Source organism: Mytilus trossulus, chromosome 13 (genome assembly GCF_036588685.1).
Source record: "Mytilus trossulus isolate FHL-02 chromosome 13, PNRI_Mtr1.1.1.hap1, whole genome shotgun sequence".
NCBI lineage: Eukaryota > Metazoa > Mollusca > Bivalvia > Mytilida > Mytilidae > Mytilus > Mytilus trossulus.
In genome coordinates this window covers 2971409-2994005 of record NC_086385.1, presented here as the reverse complement: position 1 = coordinate 2994005, position 22597 = coordinate 2971409, and the positions used below count along the sequence as shown (strand labels likewise).

The window sequence follows — 22597 nt, the reverse complement described above, 5'->3', positions numbered from 1 at the left end:
TAAGTCAACATGACCATAATGGTCAGTTGACCCCTTAAAGAGTTATTGCCCTTTATAGTCAATATTTAACATTTTTATACGCCCGTCAAAATTTTGACGGGACGTATTATGGTATACAAATGTCCGGTGTCCGTCCGTCCGTCTGTCCGTCTGTCCGGCGTAAACATGTCGCACCGTAACTTGAGAACGACTTATCCAAATTTCATGAAACTTAACATAGTTGTTTCTTATGATGGTCAAAATGATCTGTATACTTTTTGGTGAAAATAAGATTAAAACTTTTTGAGTTACGGCACTTTGTAACTAAAACAGGGGTGTGTTTTTTTTCACATGTCGCACCGTATCTCAAAACGATTCTTGATTATGGCTTAAAACTTTAAACACTTCTTAGTTATATTAATCTAAAGATCTGTATACTTTTTGGTGATGATTCAAAATTTTATTTTTGAGTTATTGAGTATTTTGTAAAAAAGGGGGAGTTTTTTTTTACATGTTGTGCCGTATCTCAAAAACAATTTATGATTATTGCTTAAAACTTTACACACTTCTTTGTTATATTAATCCAAAGATCTGTATACTTTTTGGTGATGATTTAAAACTTTATTTTGGAGTTATTGAGTATTTTGTTAAACAGGGGAGGTTTTTTTTACATGTCGCGCCGTATCTTGAAAATAATTTATGATTATTGCTTAAAACTTTACACACTTCTTTGTTATATTAATCTAAAGATCAGTATACTTTTTGGTTTTGATTCAAAATTTTATTTTAGTGATATTTAGTTTTTTGTAAAAAAAAAAACAGGGTTGGGGGTTTCACATGTCCCACCGTGTCTCAAAAACAATATATGGTTATTGCTTAAAACTTTCTCAGAAACTATTTATGATTATTGCATAAAACTTCCACACAAGACGTCGGGCGTATCATGCGCTCATGGCGCAGCTGTTTATTCATAAAATTTTGTAACGTTTTACAAAAATCTTCTTCTCTGAAGCTACTTTTACAAATTTAACCAAACTTGTCCACACTCATCATTAGGGTTTCTAGTTTAAAAAGGTGTTTGATGACCCTGCTCGTGAACCAAGATGGCCGACATGGCTAAAAATAGTACAAAGGGTAAAATACAGTTTTGGCTCATATCTCTGAAACTAAACCATTTTGAGCAAATCTGACTTGGGGGGAAATTGTTCATTAGGTCAAAATCTATCTACCCTGAAATTTTAAGACCAATTAGGCAATCTGTTGTTGGGTTGCTGCCCCTGAATTGGTAATTTTAAGAACATTTTGCAACTTTTGGTTAATATCTTGAATATTATTATAGATAAAGATAAACAGGAAACAGCAATAATGTACAGCAACTGAAAGTAAGACCTACAAATAATTCAAATGATCAAAATGGTCAATTGACCCCTTAAGGAATTATTGCCCTTTATAATCAATTTTTAACAATTTTTTAAAATGTTTTAAAATATTTTCCACTGAAACTACTGGGCCAAGTTCATTAAACATATAGATCATTATAAGCGGAAAAGGTGTTCAGTAAAGGAAGATTTAAAAACACATTATGATTAGCATCATACATCTATCTGTCCTTTGTTTAATATGTACATAGACCAAAGTGAGCGACACAGGCTCTTTAGAGCCGCTAGTTTATTGTCCTCACTAGCAATTATATCTTTATTGATTTACCTACAGAACATCTGATTTTGAACTCGCAACATATTAAAATTAACAAACTACTTATAGATCTGAAAAATTAAATAGCTGACAGCGACCATCCTACATCATCAATATCTTTTCTCAAGGTGATTCCATTTCACTGAGCATAGAGATCAGGTTTTTTTCTCCAACATATTTTGCCATAAAATTTCACAGTTTTTTTTAACGGATTTACGAATTCAAAACCACTTAACTCAAAGTTAACATATCCATTTGTAGTATTCATTTATCATCGGACATGAATGTTTTATTGTATCTTTTTTATGGAGATGCTTTATATTTTATTATTAAAGAACATATTAAAACAGTTTTTTTTATGCTGTTAACAAAATGTTAACTTATGATGTATGAGTACATGTACTTGTGTCTAGCTTTATTATTATCAGTTTGCATACCGAAACAATGTTAAAATTGAGAATGGAAAGAGACAGCAACCTGACCAAAGAGCAGAAAACATTTCTAAATTTGATATTTGGTTTCAGTATCAGTCTGTTTAGTTGTTGACTTATCCAATAGAAAGACGATATAACTGATCTCTCGGTTATAATAAAATAGAGAATGGAAACTGGGAATGTATCAAAAGCCAGCAACCCAATCAAAAAGGAGAAAACAAAGGCAACCAAAGGTTCTTTGACAAAGCAATAAAATCCTGCACACATAGTCGGGCTTCACATGGCCCATAAACCAAAATGTAGTTCAGCGACATCATACTACTAAACTCCGAAACATATAAATGAACAAATAAAGGAAGGGAAGATAATATTAAGTCAAATTTTAGATTTAATCTGAAGTTGCATCTTGTAGTATATATTTATTTAATAATCCTTATACTTAATAATGAGAGATGCAAGCTTAACTAACTGTACTTTCAGAGACTTACTCTGATAAACACTTACGTACCTTCATATCTAAATTAAACAGTTTAGATCTATCCGCATATTATTTGAATAGTATAGTATTTATTCGACAACCCTATTCACTGCAATATAAGCGTCCGTGCTTCTGTGTAGAATCAGCATAGTTGATTCGTATGAACGGTGGTTTTCCTCGGTAATGAAATGATGTATAGGTTGGTCGTATGTTGTACTGTAACACCACTGTTTAGAATTTGAATGTATTTGTTATGCACCTGTACCAAGTCAGGAGCAAGTATTTAATTGGTTGTTGTTTGTTGCTATGTTATATATTTTCTTTTCGTTCACTATTTTGTACATAAATCAGGCTGTTTGTTTTTTCATTTGAACCGTTTTACGTTTTCCTACTTGTGGCCCCTTAAATTGTACTATACGGTATGTGTTTTGTTCATTGTTTAAGGCCGTACAGTGACTTATAACGGCTTTTATTTCCAGTCTAATTTAAACAATACAATTTACGAATAAGATATATTGCAGACATGAACAACGAAACAGCACTGAATTTCAGGCTCTGATTTGAAGGAGCCACATAAGGAATGTGGCGAGGTTAATACAAAAATAAGAAAATGTACTACTAGTAGCATGATTGCCAAAAAGACTCTCCACAAGAGACCATGCAATAGAAATTAATATTCGTTATTGCCTCCAGAAGGAGAGTGTAAAAAATAAACACAATGAACACAAAATTAAACAATTGAACAAAACAGGCAAATTAATTCAGAAATGTGGTGATGAGTTGAATTGAGTAGTTGTCAGTAACGGATATTACAGTTATTTTAATCTTGTAGTACACTTCCATACATATAGATAAATCTAACGCATATGGTTTGGAATGTCTCTAATTGGTCGGTTTCGAGTGGTAAGTTGTCCGAAATGAAGGAAAGTAAGTAATACAAAAGTTCTTCATCAGACATGTTTGCTAGGAAGATACTGAAAGATATTGGAATTATATTAATGATTTCACACCAAAAGTTATCACGTTTTCCGTCGAGATTGTCACATGATGCAATAACGTGAACTTACGGACCAAAAAACATTTCGAGTACCACATCTACCACAGAGAATGTATTGTCCATTGCCATTGTCTCTTACTAAACAGCAAACAGAAATCAAATAATGTGCTTGTTTTCGTAGGTTTGGATGCTTCAATGCTATAGTCCATGCAGAGTGAGGTGAATATGCTTTTATGATCGTGTTTGAAACAACAAAGCCATCATCAATGTTAATACGTCTTGTCCAATTAACTATTTCGAAAGTGGTCACTGCTGTTTTCACAATACGCTTCCATACTAGAGGTGTTGGGAAAAGTCCGGTTTCACAGAAATCATCAAAATTAAATATGTCGATAAATCAAGCTTTACATGTCGCAGTCGTATGCAATATCTGACAAAACTTTGTGACATATAAAAAAGAAGATGTGGTATGATTGCATTGCAATGAGACAACTGTCCACAAGAGACCAAAATGACACAGACATTAACACCTATAGGTCACCGGACGGCCTTCAACAATGAGCAAAGCCCATACCGCATAGTCAGCTATAAAAGACCCCGATAAGACAATGTAAAACAATTCCAACGAGAAAACTAATGTACTCTTTACTGTAATTTGACGTGTAAGATTTACAGGTCGTAGCTATATACAGTATCTGACAAACCTTGGTGACGTGTACTCTTTACTGTAATTTGACGTGTAAGATTTACAGGTCGTAGCTATATACAATATCTGACAAACCTTTGTGACGTGTACTCTTTACTGTATTTTGACGTGTAAGATTTACAGGTCGTAGCTATATACAATATCTGACAAACCTTTGTGACGTGTACTCTTTACTGTATTTTGACGTGTAAGATTTACAGGTCGTAGCTATATACAATATCTGACAAACCTTGGTGACGTGTACTCTTTACTGTATTTTGACGTGTAAGATTTACAGGTCGTAGCTATATACAATATCTGACAAACCTTTGTGACGTGTACTCTTTACTGTATTTTGACATGTAAGATTTACAGGTCGTAGCTATATACAATATCTGACAAACCTTTGTGACGTGTACTCTTTACTGTATTTTGACGTGTAAGATTTACAGGTCGTAGCTATATACAATATCTGACAAACCTTGGTGACGTGTACTCTTTACTGTATTTTGACGTGTAAGATTTACAGGTCGTAGCTATATACAGTATCTGACAAACCTTCACGACATGTACTCTTTGCTGTAGTGTGACGTGTTAGCTGTACTTGTCATAACTGTATACAAGATATGACAAAACTTTATGATCTAAATTTGAGAATGTAAATTGGGGATGTATTAATGTAGGAAATCCCGCTTCAGCTGGTCCCTAAACCAAATGGGTACTAGTTCAATGCACTAAACTCAAAGCATGTTCATGTCTGTTACTCTTTACTGTACTTTGACTTGTAAGCTTTGTTTGTTGCAGCCGTATGCAAAATTTGACAAAACTTTGTGACGTGTACTCTTTACTGTAATTCAATTGACGTGTATGCTTTGTATGTCGCAGCCGTATGAAAAATATTTGACAAATTTTTGTGACGTGTACTCTATACTGTAATTTGACCTATAAGCTTTGTATGTCGCAGCCGTATGCAATATCTGACAAAAATTCGTCACGTGTACTCTTTACTTTAATTTGACGTGTACGCTTTGTATGTCTCAGCCGTATGCAATATCTGACAAAAAATCGTCACGTGTACTCTTTACTTTAATTTGACGTGTACGCTTTGTATGTCGCAGCCGTATGCAATATCTGACAAAACTTTGTGACGTTTACTCTTTACTGTAATTTGACGTGTACGCTTTGTATGTTGCAGCCGTATATAATATCTGACAACACTTTGTAACATGTACTCTTTACTGTAATTTGACGAGTAAGCCGCAGCTTTTTCGTTTGTCGCAGCCGTATGCAATATTTGACAAATTTTGTGACATATACTGTTAATTTTTATTGTGATTTACGTGTACTTTTTGTATGTCGTAGCCGTATGCAATATTTGACAAAACTTTATGACGTGTACTCTTTACTGTAATTTGACGTGTAAGCTTTGTATGTCGCAGCCGTATACAATATTTGACAAAACTTTATGACATGTACCCTTTACTGTAATTTGAATTGTAATGACAGAAACTGCTAGAACGACAAGCAAAACCGACAGTCACATTAACACCTTGTTAGTTTTACTTTGTCTTTTGAATACTTATATATTTGCCTCATTGAAGTCGATTTACCTATTGTCATGAATCAAACCTCACTTACTTTATAGTCGGACGCTGTAGTAAGTAAGTTAATGTGAAGGCGAGAGCATACAATGTAAAAAGTTAAAAACATTTTACAATCGATTTAAAACTTTTATTACGATGAAAAAATAAATATAAGAGTAAAATATTTGGTACAAATAATATAAGTTATATAAATACAACAATAATTTTACAACAAATGTATTCTATACGTCCGTATTGATAGTTACTTTGCGGTTTCATAAGCTCTGATAAAGTCTTCGTATTTAAGACTGTTGTCCTCGCCTTTACACCACGTTATCAGCATACTGGATAGTTTGTTACCACAAAGTTTAAACTCCTCGTCAGATTTGATTCCGTCTATTAGTTCCTGTTTAGACAATGTTCCACTTTTGTCCACATCAAGTCGCTTGAAGATGTCTCTCAGAAGTTCACCAGTAGAGCGCCGACCCCAGATATCTAGAAACTCGTCATAGTTAATCTAAAAGTGAACATAATTGTTAACATTTTAAAAATCACAATGTGAACTCAATGCACTGATGCTTAAGAATTCCGCCACAGTTTTTTCTTCAAAACTATTATATCAAGAAAACAACTAAAATTTTAATTTATATAATAGCATTTGGAATTTTAAACTGTTATAAAATACTATTTTTTTTTTAACAATACGTTACATAGAAAATACGCATTTTTAGAACGTCTGTTGATATCTCAAACGTACGCAAATTTAAGAATCATTAATCTAAATGCCCAAAGAAAATCCCCTCTTTAAAAATATTGATATCTACATGTAGGTGTGATTTATAGCGCCTGAAACATGGGGAATAGATTGTCCAAGTTATCACTTACAAGCGCTTTCGATAAAAAAAAACATTGATCAGACATCTAAGTTTGTTGTATTAATTGACATTTTTGTGGTGCCTTAAACATTGTTACACCCTGCACAACCAACCGAACATAGATGCGTGATAAAAGCTCACACGTGCATACGGACATGGCTGTATTTAAAACATTTAAAACCCATACGGACATAAATGTGTATCAAAACCCAACACAACCTAACGAAAATGTGTGCATATTAACTACCCACAAAGCCAACGCATTAGAATCATATGCAAAACAGTGTGGCTGTGGCCATTGATTGACGTCCTAAATTATCCCATTGCCTGAGACAGATTATGTGAACGTTTGTCTGTAACGACCACTGCTCACTATGTACTTGTTAAAGACACTTAAACTGTGGGGTTACCAAAGGTTCTCAATACCTAGATAAAGTAATTCGAAAAATTAATCATGAATAACACGATGTTATGATTTATATCATTAATATAAATCAAAACATAAAGGTTATTCCTGATTAATTTTTCGGATTTTTTCATTATTAAAGGCGTTAAGAACCTTTGGTGACCCTACAGTTTAAATTCTATAATAAGTAAGTAGTGAGCAGACAGACAAACGTTCACATAATATGTCCCAGTCATTGAATGAATTAAGGACGTCAATCAATGGCCACAGCCACACTGTTTTGAATATGATTCTATTAAAACAAAATTGTATTAACTTTCTTTCATGCAGTCTACATTTCTTATATTATATGTTGGAATTAAACTTGAAGAGGTTTGATTCTCAATCTAAAGTTTTTTTTGTGTTTTGATTGGTCAACTCTTGTTTGTTTTTTAATAATTATATTGTTTGTGTATCTTCAACTATTGACTGGTTTTGTTATTTTGGTATATTCTCAAAAACTTATTTTTGAGATTACTGTGAAGACGAATTATTGATAGCACACTTAATTATGAACAAGCACAAAAGCGATTTTTCTTGAAGTACTTACGATAATTTCAATGTAACAGACATAAAAAAAAAACCAGCTAAATGAAAGGCAATAAACGATTCTGTTTGGTAATTTTTAATTGTCGTTCTGTGTTTTTTTAAGTTGCTGTCTGATAGAAATGTATACACAACCTTGTTTTTTTATATTAGACAATTTAAAATACACAGGTATACCTTTTTATCGTCATCCTTTGTAAGGGCTAGCAGCATTTCTGATATCATTTCAGCCTTTACATCAAGTCCACATTCATTGGTCGCTGCTGCCAGGATCTCGTCTCGTGTTAAAAACCCACTTCCATCAGCATCTAAATGTTTGAATGATCTTCTCATCACTAAAGTCCTGTAAAATGTAAAAGTAGTATGCGGTACATTATAAAGTCTGGGGAAATGTAAAAGTTAGTGGCAGTCCAATACAATGCTCATCACTAAAGTCATGTAAATGTAATAGTTAGTGGCAGTCCAATACAATGCTCATCACTAAAGTCATGTAAATGTAATAGTTAGTGGCAGTCCAATACAATGCTCATCACTAAAGTCATGTAAATGTAATAGTTACTGGCAGTCCAATACAATGCTCATCACTAAAGTCATGTAAATGTAATAGTTAGTGGCAGTCTAATACAATGCTCATCACTAAAGTCATGTAAATGTACTAGTTAGTGACAGCCCAATACAATGCTCATCACTAAAGTCATGTAAATGTAATAGTTAGTGGCAGTCCAATACAATGCTCATCACTAAAGTCATGTAAATGTAAAAGTTAGTGGCAGTCCAATACAATGCTCATCACTAAAGTCATGTAAATGTAAAGGTTAGTGGCAGTCCAATACAATGCTCATCACTAAAGTCATGTATATGTTATAGTTAGTGGCAGTCCAATACAATGCTCATCACTAAAGTCATGTAATGTAATAGTTAGTGGCAGTCCAATACAATGCTCATCACTTAAGTCATGTAAATGTAAAAGTTAGTGGCAGTCCAATACAATGCTCATCACTAAAGTCTTGGAAAATGTAAAAGTTAGTGGCAGTCCAATACAATGCTCATCACTAAAGTCATGTAAATGTAATAGTTAGTGGCAGTCCAATACAATGCTCATCACTAAAGTCATGTAAATGTAATAGTTAGTGGCAGTCCAATACAATGCTCATCACTAAAGTCATGTAAATGTAATAGTTAGTGGCAGTCCAATACAATGCTCATCACTAAAGTCATGTAAATGTAATAGTTAGTGGCAGTCCAATACAATGCTCATCACTAAAGTCATGTAAATGTAATACATGTAGTTAGTGGCAGTCCAATACATTGCTCATCACTAAAGTCATGAAAATGTAAAAGTTAGTGGCAGTCCAATACAATGCTCATCACTAAAGTCATGTAAATGTAATAGTTAGTGGCAGTCCAATACAATGCTCATCACTAAAGTCATGTAAATGTAATAGTTAGTGGCAGTCTAATACAATGCTCATCACTAAAGTCATGTAAATGTAAAAGTTAGTGGCAGTCCAATACAATGCTCATCACTAAAGTCATGTAAATGTAATAGTTAGTGACAGTCCAATACAATGCTCATCACTAAAGTCTTGGAAAATGTAAAAGTTAGTGGCAGTCCAATACAATGCTCATCACTAAAGTCATGTAAATGTAAAAGTTAGTGGCAGTCCAATACAATGCTCATCACTAAAGTCATGTAAATGTAAAAGTTAGTTGAAGTCCAATACAAAGCTCATCACTAAAGTCATGTAAATGTAAAAGTTAGTGGCAGTCCAATACAATGCTCATCACTAAAGTCATGTAAATGTAATAGTTAGTGGCAGTCCAATACAATGCTCATCACTAAAGTCATGTAAATGTAAAAGTTAGTGGCAGTCCAATACAATGCTCATCACTAAAGTCATGTAAATGTAAAAGTTAGTGGCAGTCCAATACAATGCTCATCACTAAAGTCATGTAAATGTAATAGTTAGTGGCAGTCCAATACAATGCTCATCACTAAAGTCATGTAAATGTAATAGTTAGTGGCAGTCCAATACAATGATCATCACTAAAGTCATGTAAATGTAATAGTTAGTGGCAGTCCAATACAATGATCATCACTAAAGTCATGTAAATGTACTAGTTAGTGACAGCCCAATACAATGCTCATCACTAAAGTCATGTAAATGTAATAGTTAGTGGCAGTCCAATACAATGCTCATCACTAAAGTCATGTAAATGTAAAAGTTAGTGGCAGTCCAATACAATGCTCATCACTAAAGTCATGTAAATGTAAAGGTTAGTGGCAGTCCAATACAATGCTCATCACTAAAGTCATGTATATGTTATAGTTAGTGGCAGTCCAATACAATGCTCATCACTAAAGTCATGTAATGTAATAGTGAGTGGCAGTCCAATACAATGCTCATCACTTAAGTCATGTAAATGTAAAAGTTAGTGGCAGTCCAATACAATGCTCATCACTAAAGTCTTGGAAAATGTAATAGTTAGTGGCAGTCCAATACAATGCTCATCACTAAAGTCATGTAAATGTAATAGTTAGTGGCAGTCCAATACAATGCTCATCACTAAAGTCATGTAAATGTAATAGTTAGTGGCAGTCCAATACAATGCTCATCACAAAAGTCATGTAAATGTAATAGTTAGTGGCAGTCCAATACAATGCTCATCACTAAAGTCATGTAAATGTAATAGTTAGTGGCAGTCCAATACAATGCTCATCACTAAAGTCATGTAAATGTAATACATGTAGTTAGTGGCAGTCCAATACATTGCTCATCACTTAAGTCATGTAAATGTAATAGTTAGTGGCAGTCCAATACAATGCTCATCACTAAAGTCATGTAAATGTAATAGTTAGTGGCAGTCCAATACAATGCTCATCACTAAAGTCATGAAAATGTAAAAGTTAGTGGCAGTCCAATACAATGCTCATCACTAAAGTCACGTAAATGTAATAGTTAGTGGCAGTCCAATACAATGCTCATCACTAAAGTCATGTAAATGTAATAGTTAGTGGCAGTCTAATACAATGCTCATCACTAAAGTCATGTAAATGTAAAAGTTAGTGGCAGTCCAATACAATGCTCATCACTAAAGTCATGTAAATGTAATAGTTAGTGACAGTCCAATACAATGCTCATCACTAAAGTCTTGGAAAATGTAAAAGTTAGTGGCAGTCCAATACAATGCTCATCACTAAAGTCATGTAAATGTAATAGTTAGTGGCAGTCTAATACAATGCTCATCACTAAAGTCATGTAAATGTAAAAGTTAGTGGCAGTCCAATACAATGCTCATCACTAAAGTCATGTAAATGTAATAGTTAGTGACAGTCCAATACAATGCTCATCACTAAAGTCTTGGAAAATGTAAAAGTTAGTGAGAGTCCAATACAATGCTCATCACTAAAGTCATGTAAATGTAAAAGTTAGTGGCAGTCCAATACAATGCTCATCACTAAAGTCATGTAAATGTAAAAGTTAGTTGAAGTCCAATACAAAGCTCATCACTAAAGTCATGTAAATGTAAAAGTTAGTGGCAGTCCAATACAATGCTCATCACTAAAGTCATGTAAATGTAATAGTTAGTGGCAGTCCAATACAATGCTCATCACTAAAGTCATGTAAATGTAAAAGTTAGTGGCAGTCCAATACAATGCTCATCACTAAAGTCATGTAAATGTAAAAGTTAGTGGCAGTCCAATACAATGCTCATCACTAAAGTCATGTAAATGTAATAGTTAGTGGCAGTCCAATACAATGCTCATCACTAAAGTCATGTAAATGTAATAGTTAGTGGCAGTCCAATACAATGATCATCACTAAAGTCATGTAAATGTAATAGTTAGTGGCAGTCCAATACAATGCTCATCACTAAAGTCATGTAAATGTACTAGTTAGTGACAGCCCAATATAATGCTCATCACTAAAGTCATGTAAATGTAATAGTTAGTGGCAGTCCAATACAATGCTCATCACTAAAGTCATGTAAATGTAAAAGTTAGTGGCAGTCCAATACAATGCTCATCACTAAAGTCATGTAAATGTAAAGGTTAGTGGCAGTCCAATACAATGCTCATCACTAAAGTCATGTATATGTTATAGTTAGTGGCAGTCCAATACAATGCTCATCACTAAAGTCATGTAATGTAATAGTGAGTGGCAGTCCAATACAATGCTCATCACTTAAGTCATGTAAATGTAAAAGTTAGTGGCAGTCCAATACAATGCTCATCACTAAAGTCTTGGAAAATGTAAAAGTTAGTGGCAGTCCAATACAATGCTCATCACTAAAGTCATGTAAATGTAATAGTTAGTGGCAGTCCAATACAATGCTCATCACTAAAGTCATGTAAATGTAATAGTTAGTGGCAGTCCAATACAATGCTCATCACAAAAGTCATGTAAATGTAATAGTTAGTGGCAGTCCAATACAATGCTCATCACTAAAGTCATGTAAATGTAATAGTTAGTGGCAGTCCAATACAATGCTCATCACTAAAGTCATGTAAATGTAATACATGTAGTTAGTGGCAGTCCAATACATTGCTCATCACTAAAGTCATGTAAATGTAATAGTTAGTGGCAGTCCAATACAATGCTCATCACTAAAGTCATGTAAATGTAATAGTTAGTGGCAGTCCAATACAATGCTCATCACTAAAGTCATGAAAATGTAAAAGTTAGTGGCAGTCCAATACAATGCTCATCACTAAAGTCATGTAAATGTAATAGTTAGTGGCAGTCCAATACAATGCTCATCACTAAAGTCATGTAAATGTAATAGTTAGTGGCAGTCTAATACAATGCTCATCACTAAAGTCATGTAAATGTAAAAGTTAGTGGCAGTCCAATACAATGCTCATCACTAAAGTCATGTAAATGTAATAGTTAGTGACAGTCCAATACAATGCTCATCACTAAAGTCTTGGAAAATGTAAAAGTTAGTGGCAGTCCAATACAATGCTCATCACTAAAGTCATGTAAATGTAAAAGTTAGTGGCAGTCCAATACAATGCTCATCACTAAAGTCATGTAAATGTAAAAGTCAGTTGAAGTCCAATACAAAGCTCATCACTAAAGTCATGTAAATGTAAAAGTTAGTGGCAGTCCAATACAATGCTCATCACTAAAGTCATGTAAATGTAAAAGTTAGTGGCAGTCCAATACAATGCCCATCACTAAAGTCATGTAAATGTAAAAGTTAGTGGCAGTCCAATACAATGCTCATCACTAAAGTCATGTAAATGTAATAGTTAGTGGCAGTCCAATACAATGCTCATCACTAAAGTCATGTAAATGTAATAGTTAGTGGCAGTCCAATACAATGATCATAACTAAAGTCATGTTAATGTAATAGTTAGTGGCAGTCCAATACAATGCTCATCACTAAAGTCATGTAAATGTAAAAGTTAGTGGCAGTCCAATACAATGCTCATCACTAAAGTCATGTAAATGTAAAAGTCAGTTGAAGTCCAATACAAAGCTCATCACTAAAGTCATGTAAATGTAAAAGTTAGTGGCAGTCCAATACAATGCTCATCACTAAAGTCATGTAAATGTAATAGTTAGTGGCAGTCCAATACAATGCCCATCACTAAAGTCATGTAAATGTAAAAGTTAGTGGCAGTCAAATACAATGCTCATCACTAAAGTCATGTAAATGTAATAGTTAGTGGCAGTCCAATACAATGCTCATCACTAAAGTCATGTAAATGTAATAGTTAGTGGCAGTCCAATACAATGATCATAACTAAAGTCATGTTAATGTAATAGTTAGTGGCAGTCCAATACAATGCTCATCACTAAAGTCATGTAAATGTAAAAGTTAGTGGCAGTCCAATACAATGCTCATCACTAAAGTCATGTAAATGTAATAGTTAGTGGCAGTCCAATACAATGCTCATCACTAAAGTCATGTAAATGTAAAAGTTAGTGGCAGTCCAATACAATGCTCATCACTAAAGTCATGTAAATGTAATAGTTAGTGGCAGTCCAATACAATGCTCATCACTTAAGTCATGTAAATGTAAAAGTTAGTGGCAGTCCAATACAATGCTCATCACTAAAGTCTTGGAAAATGTAAACGTTAGTGGCAGTCCAATACAATGCTCATCACTAAAGTCATGTAAATGTAATAGTTAGTGGCAGTCCAATACAATGCTCATCACTAAAGTCATGTAAATGTAATAGTTAGTGGCAGTCCAATACAATGCTCATCACTAAAGTCATGTATATGTTATAGTTAGTGGCAGTCCAATACAATGCTCATCACTAAAGTCATGTAAATGTAATAGTTAGTGGCAGTCCAATACAATGCTCATCACTAAAGTCATGTATATGTTATAGTTAGTGGCAGTCCAATACAATGCTCATCACTAAAGTCATGTAAATGTAATAGTTAGTGGCAGTCCAATACAATGCTCATCACTTAAGTCATGTAAATGTAAAAGTTAGTGGCAGTCCAATACAATGCTCATCACTAAAGTCTTGGAAAATGTAAAAGTTAGTGGCAGTCCAATACAATGCTCATCACTAAAGTCATGTAAATGTAATAGTTAGTGGCAGTCCAATACAATGCTCATCACTAAAGTCATGTAAATGTAATAGTTAGTGGCAGTCCAATACAATGCTCATCACTAAAGTCATGTAAATGTAATAGTTAGTGGCAGTCCAATACAATGCTCATCACTAAAGTCATGTAAATGTAATAGTTAGTGGCAGTCCAATACAATGCTCATCACTAAAGTCATGTAAATGTAAAACATGTAGTTAGTGGCAGTCCAATACATTGCTCATCACTAAAGTCATGTAAATGTAAAAGTTAGTGGCAGTCCAATACAATGCTCATCACTAAAGTCATGTAAATGTAAAAGTTAGTTGAAGTCCAATACAAAGCTCATCACTAAAGTCATGTAAATGTAAAAGGTAAAAGTTAGTGGCAGTCCAATACAATGCTCATCACTAAAGTCATGTAAATGTAAAAGTTAGTGGCAGTCCAATACAATGCTGATCACTAAAGTCATGTAAATGTAATAGTTAGTGGCAGTCCAATACAATGCTCATCACTAAAGTCATGTTAATGTAATAGTTAGTGGCAGTCCAATACAATGATCATCACTAAAGTCATGTAAATGTAATAGTTAGTGGCAGTCCAATACAATGCTTATCACTAAAGTCATGTAAATGTAATAGTTAGTGGCAGTCCAATACAATGTTCATCACTAAAGTCATGTAAATGTAATAGTTAGTGGCAGTCTAATACAATGCTCATCACTAAAGTCATGTAAATGTAAAAGTTAGTGGCAGTCCAATACAATGATCATCACTAAAGTCATGTAAATGTAATAGTTAGTGACAGTCCAATACAATGCTCATCACTAAAGTCTTGGAAAATGTAAAAGTTAGTGGCAGTCCAATACAATGCTCATCACTAAAGTCATGTAAATGTAAAAGTTAGTGGCAGTCCAATACAATGCTCATCACTAAAGTCATGTAAATGTAAAAGTTAGTTGAAGTCCAATACAAAGCTCATCACTAAAGTCATGTAAATGTAAAAGTTAGTGGCAGTCCAATACAATGCTCATCACTACAGTCATGTAAATGTAATAGTTATTGGCAGTCCAATACAATGCTCATCACTAAAGTCATGTAAATGTAAAAGTTATTGGCAGTCCAATACAATGCTCATCACTAAAGTCATGTAAATGTAAAAGTTAGTGGCAGTCCAATACAATGCTCATCACTAAAGTCATGTAAATGTAATAGTTAGTGGCAGTCCAATACAATGCTCATCACTAAAGTCATGTAAATGTAAAAGTTAGTGGCAGTCCAATACAATGCTCATCACTAAAGTCATGTATAAGTTATAGTTAGTGGCAGTCCAATACAATGCTCATCACTGAAGTCATGTAAATGTAAAAGTTAGTGGCAGTCCAATACAATGCTCATCACTAAAGTCATGTATATGTTATAGTTAGTAGCAGTCCAATACAATGCTCATCACTAAAGTCATGTAAATGTAATAGTTAGTGGCAGTCCAATACAATGCTCATCACTTAAGTCATGTAAATGTAAAAGTTAGTGGCAGTCCAATACAATGCTCATCACTAAAGTCTTGGAAAATGTAAAAGTTAGTGGCAGTCCAATACAATGCTCATCACTAAAGTCATGTAAATGTAATAGTTAGTGGCAGTCCAATACAATGCTCATCACTAAAGTCATGTAAATGTAATAGTTAGTGGCAGTCCAATACAATGCTCATCACTAAAGTCATGTAAATGTAATAGTTAGTGGCAGTCCAATACAATGCTCATCACTAAAGTCATGTAAATGTAATAGTTAGTGGCAGTCCAATACAATGCTCATCACTAAAGTCATGTAAATGTAATACATGTAGTTAGTGGCAGTCCAATACATTGCTCATCACTAAAGTCATGTAAATGTAAAAGTTATTGGCAGTCCAATACAATGCTCATCACTAAAGTCATGTAAATGTAAAAGTTAGTGGCAGTCCAATACAATGCTCATCACTAAAGTCATGTAAATGTAATAGTTAGTGGCAGTCCAATACAATGCTCATCACTAAAGTCATGTAAATGTAATAGTTAGTTGCAGTCCAATACAATGATCATCACTAAAGTCATGTAAATGTAATAGTTAGTGGCAGTCCAATACAATGCTCATCACTAAAGTCATGTAAATGTAAAAGTTAGTGGCAGTCCAATACAATGCTCATCACTAAAGTCATGTAAATGTAATAGTTAGTGGCAGTCCAATACAATGCTCATCACTGAAGTCATGTAAATGTAAAAGTTAGTGGCAGTCCAATACAATGCTCATCACTAAAGTCTTGGAAAATGTAAAAGTTAGTGGCAGTCCAATACAATGCTCATCACTAAAGTCATGTAAATGTAATAGTTAGTGGCAGTCCAATACAATGCTCATCACTAAAGTCATGTAAATGTAATAGTTAGTGGCAGTCCAATACAATGCTCATCACTAAAGTCATGTAAAATGTAAAAGTTAGTGTCAGTACAATAATTATAGTCATTTCGTACCCTGGCAAAACCCATTTCGTACCCTGACCATTACGTACCTTGACCATTTCGTACTTCATGGAATATTAACATGTATACCATTTCGTACCTCGTAGAAAATTTATATGGTGAACCATTTCTTACCCTTTTGAAAATTTATATGTTTACCATTCTGTACCTCATGAAAGATTTATAAGTATACCATTTCGTACATCATGGAAGAATTATATATGTTTACCATTATGTGCCTCATTGATGATTTATAAGTATACTATTTCGTACATCATGGAAGGTTTGTATGTTTAAAAGTAAAGTAAACTCATCATAGATACAAGGAATACAATTTTATATTTACGCAAATAAAAACATGATACGAAAAAGTTAACACGTATAAGGTCCATGAGGTACGAATTGGTAGATGCATTTGGTCCATAGGGTACGAAATGGATATTATCGTGGGTACGAAATGGTAAATGTTGGGTACGAAATGGCAAATATGGGTACGAAATGGCAGAGGTACGAAATGGTCATGGTACGAAATGACTTGCTTCCATCCAATACAATGAGTATCACTAAAGTGGATATGAAAAAGTAATGGAAAAATGTAATTATAAACAACTGTCATACAGGTGGGAGTTTTAGCTAGCTTTAAAACCAGATTTAACCCACCATTTATCTCTGGAAAATTTTCCAATTTAGGAATTAAACGGTTTTTTTTTTCTCACTCAGTTTGTCAGTTTTTTTTCAATTTTTTCAATTTTATTTTCGTTTTTGTGTTTTGTAAATTGCTTTATTAATTTAATTGTCATTTTCTATTTTTGCCGAAAACTTTAACACTTGCGTCTTCTATATGATTTTTATTGGAAATACTATTAATTATTCATCTACAAAAAACGAAAGAATTGATGAATGAAATGATTGGCGTTTAGTGTTCAGTTGCAAATATCAGATACATTTCAGGACGAGGTCATGTTTATTAAACATTCTGATATTCGAAGTATCACATAACGTATTATGTTTCATTTAACTTTCCTATTAAACTAATCAGTTAGTTGGTTTGTCAGAATAATGTGTGGCTTGTCAGGCTAATAACTCCAAATAAATTGGTATCGGATAAATATTTTGTTGGGCTAATAACTCCAAATCAGTTGGTGTCGAATATGTTCATTGTCGGGCTAATAATTGGAAAAGTCTTAATGGGTATTTTCGATACTCCAGAAATTACAGATTCTGTTTCGAATGCAACTTTTGAATATATTCCTTTTCAGTTTCTGATTTGTAATTGTTCGTATTTAGACTTATAAAAAAGAAGATGTGGTATGATTGCCAATGAGACAACTCTCCACAAAAATGACACAGAAATTAACAGCTATAGGTCGTCGCAAGGCCTTCAACGATGAGCAAAGCCCATACCACCTAGTCAACATCGTACATTTTACCTTTAACCAATCAGAGGGCATGATATTGGAAGACAGAAAGAATGCAATTTTCATTCAAAAAGAATATCTCTTACTTATGTTTATTCATCTATTGTTCATTCATTCAATCATATCATATAATCTATAAATTTCGGTCCTTAATGCTCTTCAACTTCGTACTTTATTTTACCTTTCACTAATGACTATTTTGTAGACGAGACACGCGTCTGGGTAAGTGTAAAATTTAAGTCTACTCTTGGATAAAAATTAACAAATTCTTCAGTTTCATTAAAACAATGTACAAACGCACGATAGTAAAACTACAGTATAAGTATTATCATTTAATATCATGCATAATCAATGATAAGGTATCAATTTGATAACAGAAAATACACGCCTTTAAGATTTTATTCCAAATCCATAGCTGTAAAACATCTTCTGAAAGTCACTGCATCTAGGGAATTTATGACCTTTTCTTTGTTATTTATTAAAAAAGCCCCTTATTTTAAACTATAGAAAAGATACTGTAACAATATTTATATATTACTTCTATTTGAATCACATGTAGTTCAGCTTCTCTCTGATCTACAAGGTTAACGCCCCTCAGAAATGCTTACATTCTAATACATATCAAAGCAATGAGAATGTTTTGAAGTGTAATGCACCTAGACTTACTATAAAAGATAATTGAGTGATTATTTCTATATAGCAAATGCAATTAGAATGTATATGATGTATTTATAGCACTGCACAGTAGCAATTTCAACAGCTGCAATATACATGATAGATACAGCAGTCTATAATTACAAAGTAAACTTTTGTTATGAATCACTTTGAATTCGTGTTTAAAGTGTATACTGTATCGTATAACCTCTTTTATATAATGGTATCATTTATCATGGCACCAAATTCCTAGAAATTCAAGTATATGCCTCAACATTCATATACGCTACATAGATAATTTATATATATACATATCTGTTCTTTTTCTATTTTCTTTTCTGTTCTATATTACATTACATCATTAATTAATAATAATAATCAGTGTAATGAATTGTTTGTAAGTTTATACTGCCCTCCTTTGTCGTCTTTATACCTTGTAGTGAATTGTATTGTATTGAATTGTATTTATTGTATTGTATTTGTATTTATATTTATATTTGTATTTCATATTTGTATTTGTATTTGTATTGTATTGTATTGTAGTATTGCATTGTATTGTATTGTATTGTATTGTTTTGTTTTGTTTTGTATTGTATTGTATTGTATTGTAATTGTATTGTATTGGATTGTATTGTATTGTATTGTATTGTATTGTAATTGTATTGTATTGTATTGTATTGTATTGTATTGTATTTTGTATTGTATTGTATTGTATTGTAATTGTATTGTATTGGATTGTATTGTATTGTATTGTAATTGTATTGTATTGTATTGTATTGTATTTAGTATTATATTGTATTTAGTATTGTATTGTATTGCATTGTATTATATTGTATTGTATTGTATTGTGTATTGTATTGTATTGTATTGTATTGTATTGTATTGTATTGTATTGTATTGTATTGTATTGTATTGTATTGTATTGTATTATCTTACTTGAAATCAATCTTCGGCACTTTTGACATCGCATTCTTAAATTCTACTCTAGAAACCACTTGGTTCTTGTCTGCATCTATCTCCGAGAATATTTTCTGTAAAAGTTGACCAAATAGTCTTATTAAAACGATGTCTTTGCTGATAATGCGTGCTGTACGAATGCTGTGTCTAAATTACACTTCGAATTACACTGACCTCTTGTATTTCTAATCATTGCCGTTTGAATATTTAATTTTCTGCGGATTTTGAAAATGAATAGTCTGGCCTAGTAATTACTGAAAGAAGACATATTCTTGCTCCAATGGTAAGGCATTTTTTACACTACAAAATACAGGAAATAGGTAAATAAATTGTGTGTTTATAAAGAAACGACTTTCTCGTTGTAAATTGCATACATGTTGCAACAGTTGAAGATTATAATTCAATTGTAAAACCATCCTTCTGTCCCCCTCCCCATGAACATCAAATGGCTTTAATGGTCATCTCCTAAGTTACTTATTAAAAAAACATAGCAACATGGCAATCATCCTAATTTTCCTTCTTTATCATTGATTAGTCTATGAGTCACAATTGCAAAAAATGAGGAAGCAATTAATTTTTAATATTTGAAAGAAAAGTATCTCATTAAAAAATTCTACTCGCTTGAAATAAGAATAACGTAAGAACAAATATTAGCGGAAATACTGATACATAAAACTAATTTCCGCGTCTTCTTCATTTAATTGTTCAAGGGAAAAATCATACCTTAGCTTCTTCATCGCTTCCTTTAAATCCTGAGTTCCGAAGAATCTGGATAACTTCGGAAAGCTGTAAGGTTCCACTATTATCCTTATCAGCTTGTGTAAAGTTTTCCTCAATCCTAGAGATATGTCTTTGTGCCCAAACACTTAAACCAGCCATTTTGTAGAAGATTGTGTGTTGTGTGATTTTGATGTTTAAAGTATGAAGTGATGTTTTATTACTTAACTTATGAGTAACAGAACCAGTGTAACAGAACCAGTGTAACAGATGCAACGCACAAACTTGAGGGACCCTGAAGGGAAACTAATTATTTTTAAACTGTTATACAACCTGTGCCTGACTTTAAAATTTAAACTATAAGGAACTTATTTTTCCCCGGATTTGTTGGTTTTATGTTTGGCAGTGGCTATTCTTCTGGGTAGCCGGAAAAATAGTAAAAATTATCCATTCTTCGGACCATCCGGAAGACTTGTTTTTTTCTCTGCTTTATTATGATAATTGACCGTCCATACAGTACATAACAACTATAATGACCAATGAATGTTGTTATTATAAAGTGGTTATTGTAGCATCTAGTACCGCGCTGAAGTACTTCCATTATTCATTTTTCATTATTCAAAATTCAATATTGAATAATGAAATAGTTCACCATTCTTTATTCAATGTTAAGTGATAAATAATGAATACTGAAATAGTTTATGTTTCACTATTCAAGTTGAAGCAGTGAATAGTGAAATAAAAAAATAAAAAATGTGACCCTATAGCTGTATCCCGTATTTCTAGATTCGTCATTTTGGTGTTATCTTTGACAAACAAATATTCAAATTTTATATCAGAAAAAAAAACACTCTTTAATTTTTTTATTTTATTTATTCATTTACTTTCGGAGGATAAACTAGTGGGTTCTCCTAACTATTTTAAACAGAAATTCCTTGGTTCAATGTATGGACGACCTGAGTACCAAAACATACATATAAAAATTAAAATACACTAAGTTGTCTCACTGTACATTAACTATTCTTCATCCTATGATTATAGATATATCAAGTCAATTATGCAACAATTACCATTAGAGGTGTTCGAAGAATAGCAAATGTCCAGTGAAAATAAAACAAAAAGACCACGTAGAGTATTTCAATTTTGATATACCGGTTAATGTTTTGGTATTCAGGTCGTCCATACATTGTACCAAGGAATTTCTGTTAAAAATAGTGACAAACCAACTAGTTTATCCTCCAAAACTAGGAACTAGATAGATAAATCAAATTAAAATTGAAAGATGGTTTTTATTTATTTTTTCTGATATTAATTTGAATATTTGTAAGATAACACAAAAAAAGAAGAATTTAGAAAAACGAGACATAGCTATAGTGTTGTGTCACAGTCAATTAAAAAAAAAAAATTCACTATTCACCGCTTCAACTTGAATAATGAAACATAAACTATTTCATTATTCATTATTCATCACTTAACATTGAATAGTGAATAGTGAACTATTTCATTATTCATTATTTAATTTTGAATAATGGAAAATAAATAATGGACGTACTTCAGCGCGGTCGTTTAATATACACAAATATAAATACATGTTTAATAAATCATTTATTGCTGTTCTTTACATTCAAGGTTTGAGTAAGGCCTTCAACAATGAGCAAATTAATATTAAGGTACCAGCCACTTGTTTTTTTACATGTAGAATTTGAAAGACTATTACAAATAATTGTGTACTCATCATGGAAAGGCGAGGATTGATATTTGGTTAATTAAAGTCCAGTGGCAAATATTTCATGCATTTTCAGGATGTAAGGATTGGCGAGTAGAACCACACAACAAAGAAGCAGTACCAAAACATGTTTATCTTCAACACGTTTTCAGGTTAAACACATATAGGGTTAAACATGTTTAAGCTTTTAACACTTTCCTTAACAAGTTTTAAGGAGAAGAACATATATAAGATAAGAACTTGTTTACAAATGCATTACAAGTAACATGTATAGGTTTATGTTTAGGCCCAAAATACATTTTTTAGAGTGTGTTTCATGAATTGTATAAGTTTATGTGGTGTCTGTCTCGTTCTTTTTT

At 32.7% G+C, this 22597-nt stretch overlaps 1 protein-coding gene across 1 annotated transcript; it reads right to left on the bottom strand.

The window, feature by feature from the left end:
* Window positions 1–5985: 5985 nt before the first annotated feature.
* Window positions 5986–20761, bottom strand: LOC134694041 (calmodulin-A-like). Its single transcript, XM_063555038.1, has 4 exons — window positions 20519–20761; window positions 19775–19869; window positions 7895–8060; window positions 5986–6368 (listed from the first exon to the last, which is right to left on the bottom strand). Exons 1-4 carry the CDS (start codon window positions 20672–20674, stop codon window positions 6114–6116), a joined length of 672 nt encoding a protein of 223 aa, XP_063411108.1. The 5' UTR covers window positions 20675–20761; the 3' UTR covers window positions 5986–6113.
* Between the last annotated feature and the right edge of the window lie 1836 nt (window positions 20762–22597).

Excerpts from the sequence above, each read along its gene's own strand:
- LOC134694041 (XM_063555038.1), bottom strand. The coding sequence starts at position 20,674 with ATGGCTGGTTTAAGTGTTTGGGCACAAAGACATATCTCTAGGATTGAG. Across the intron at positions 8,061-19,774 it reads GTGCCGAAGATTGATTTCAA|GACTTTAGTGATGAGAAGAT; the intron begins GTAAGATAATAC and ends TACATTTTACAG. Across the intron at positions 6,369-7,894 it reads CAAAGGATGACGATAAAAAG|ATTAACTATGACGAGTTTCT; the intron begins GTATACCTGTGT and ends GTTCACTTTTAG.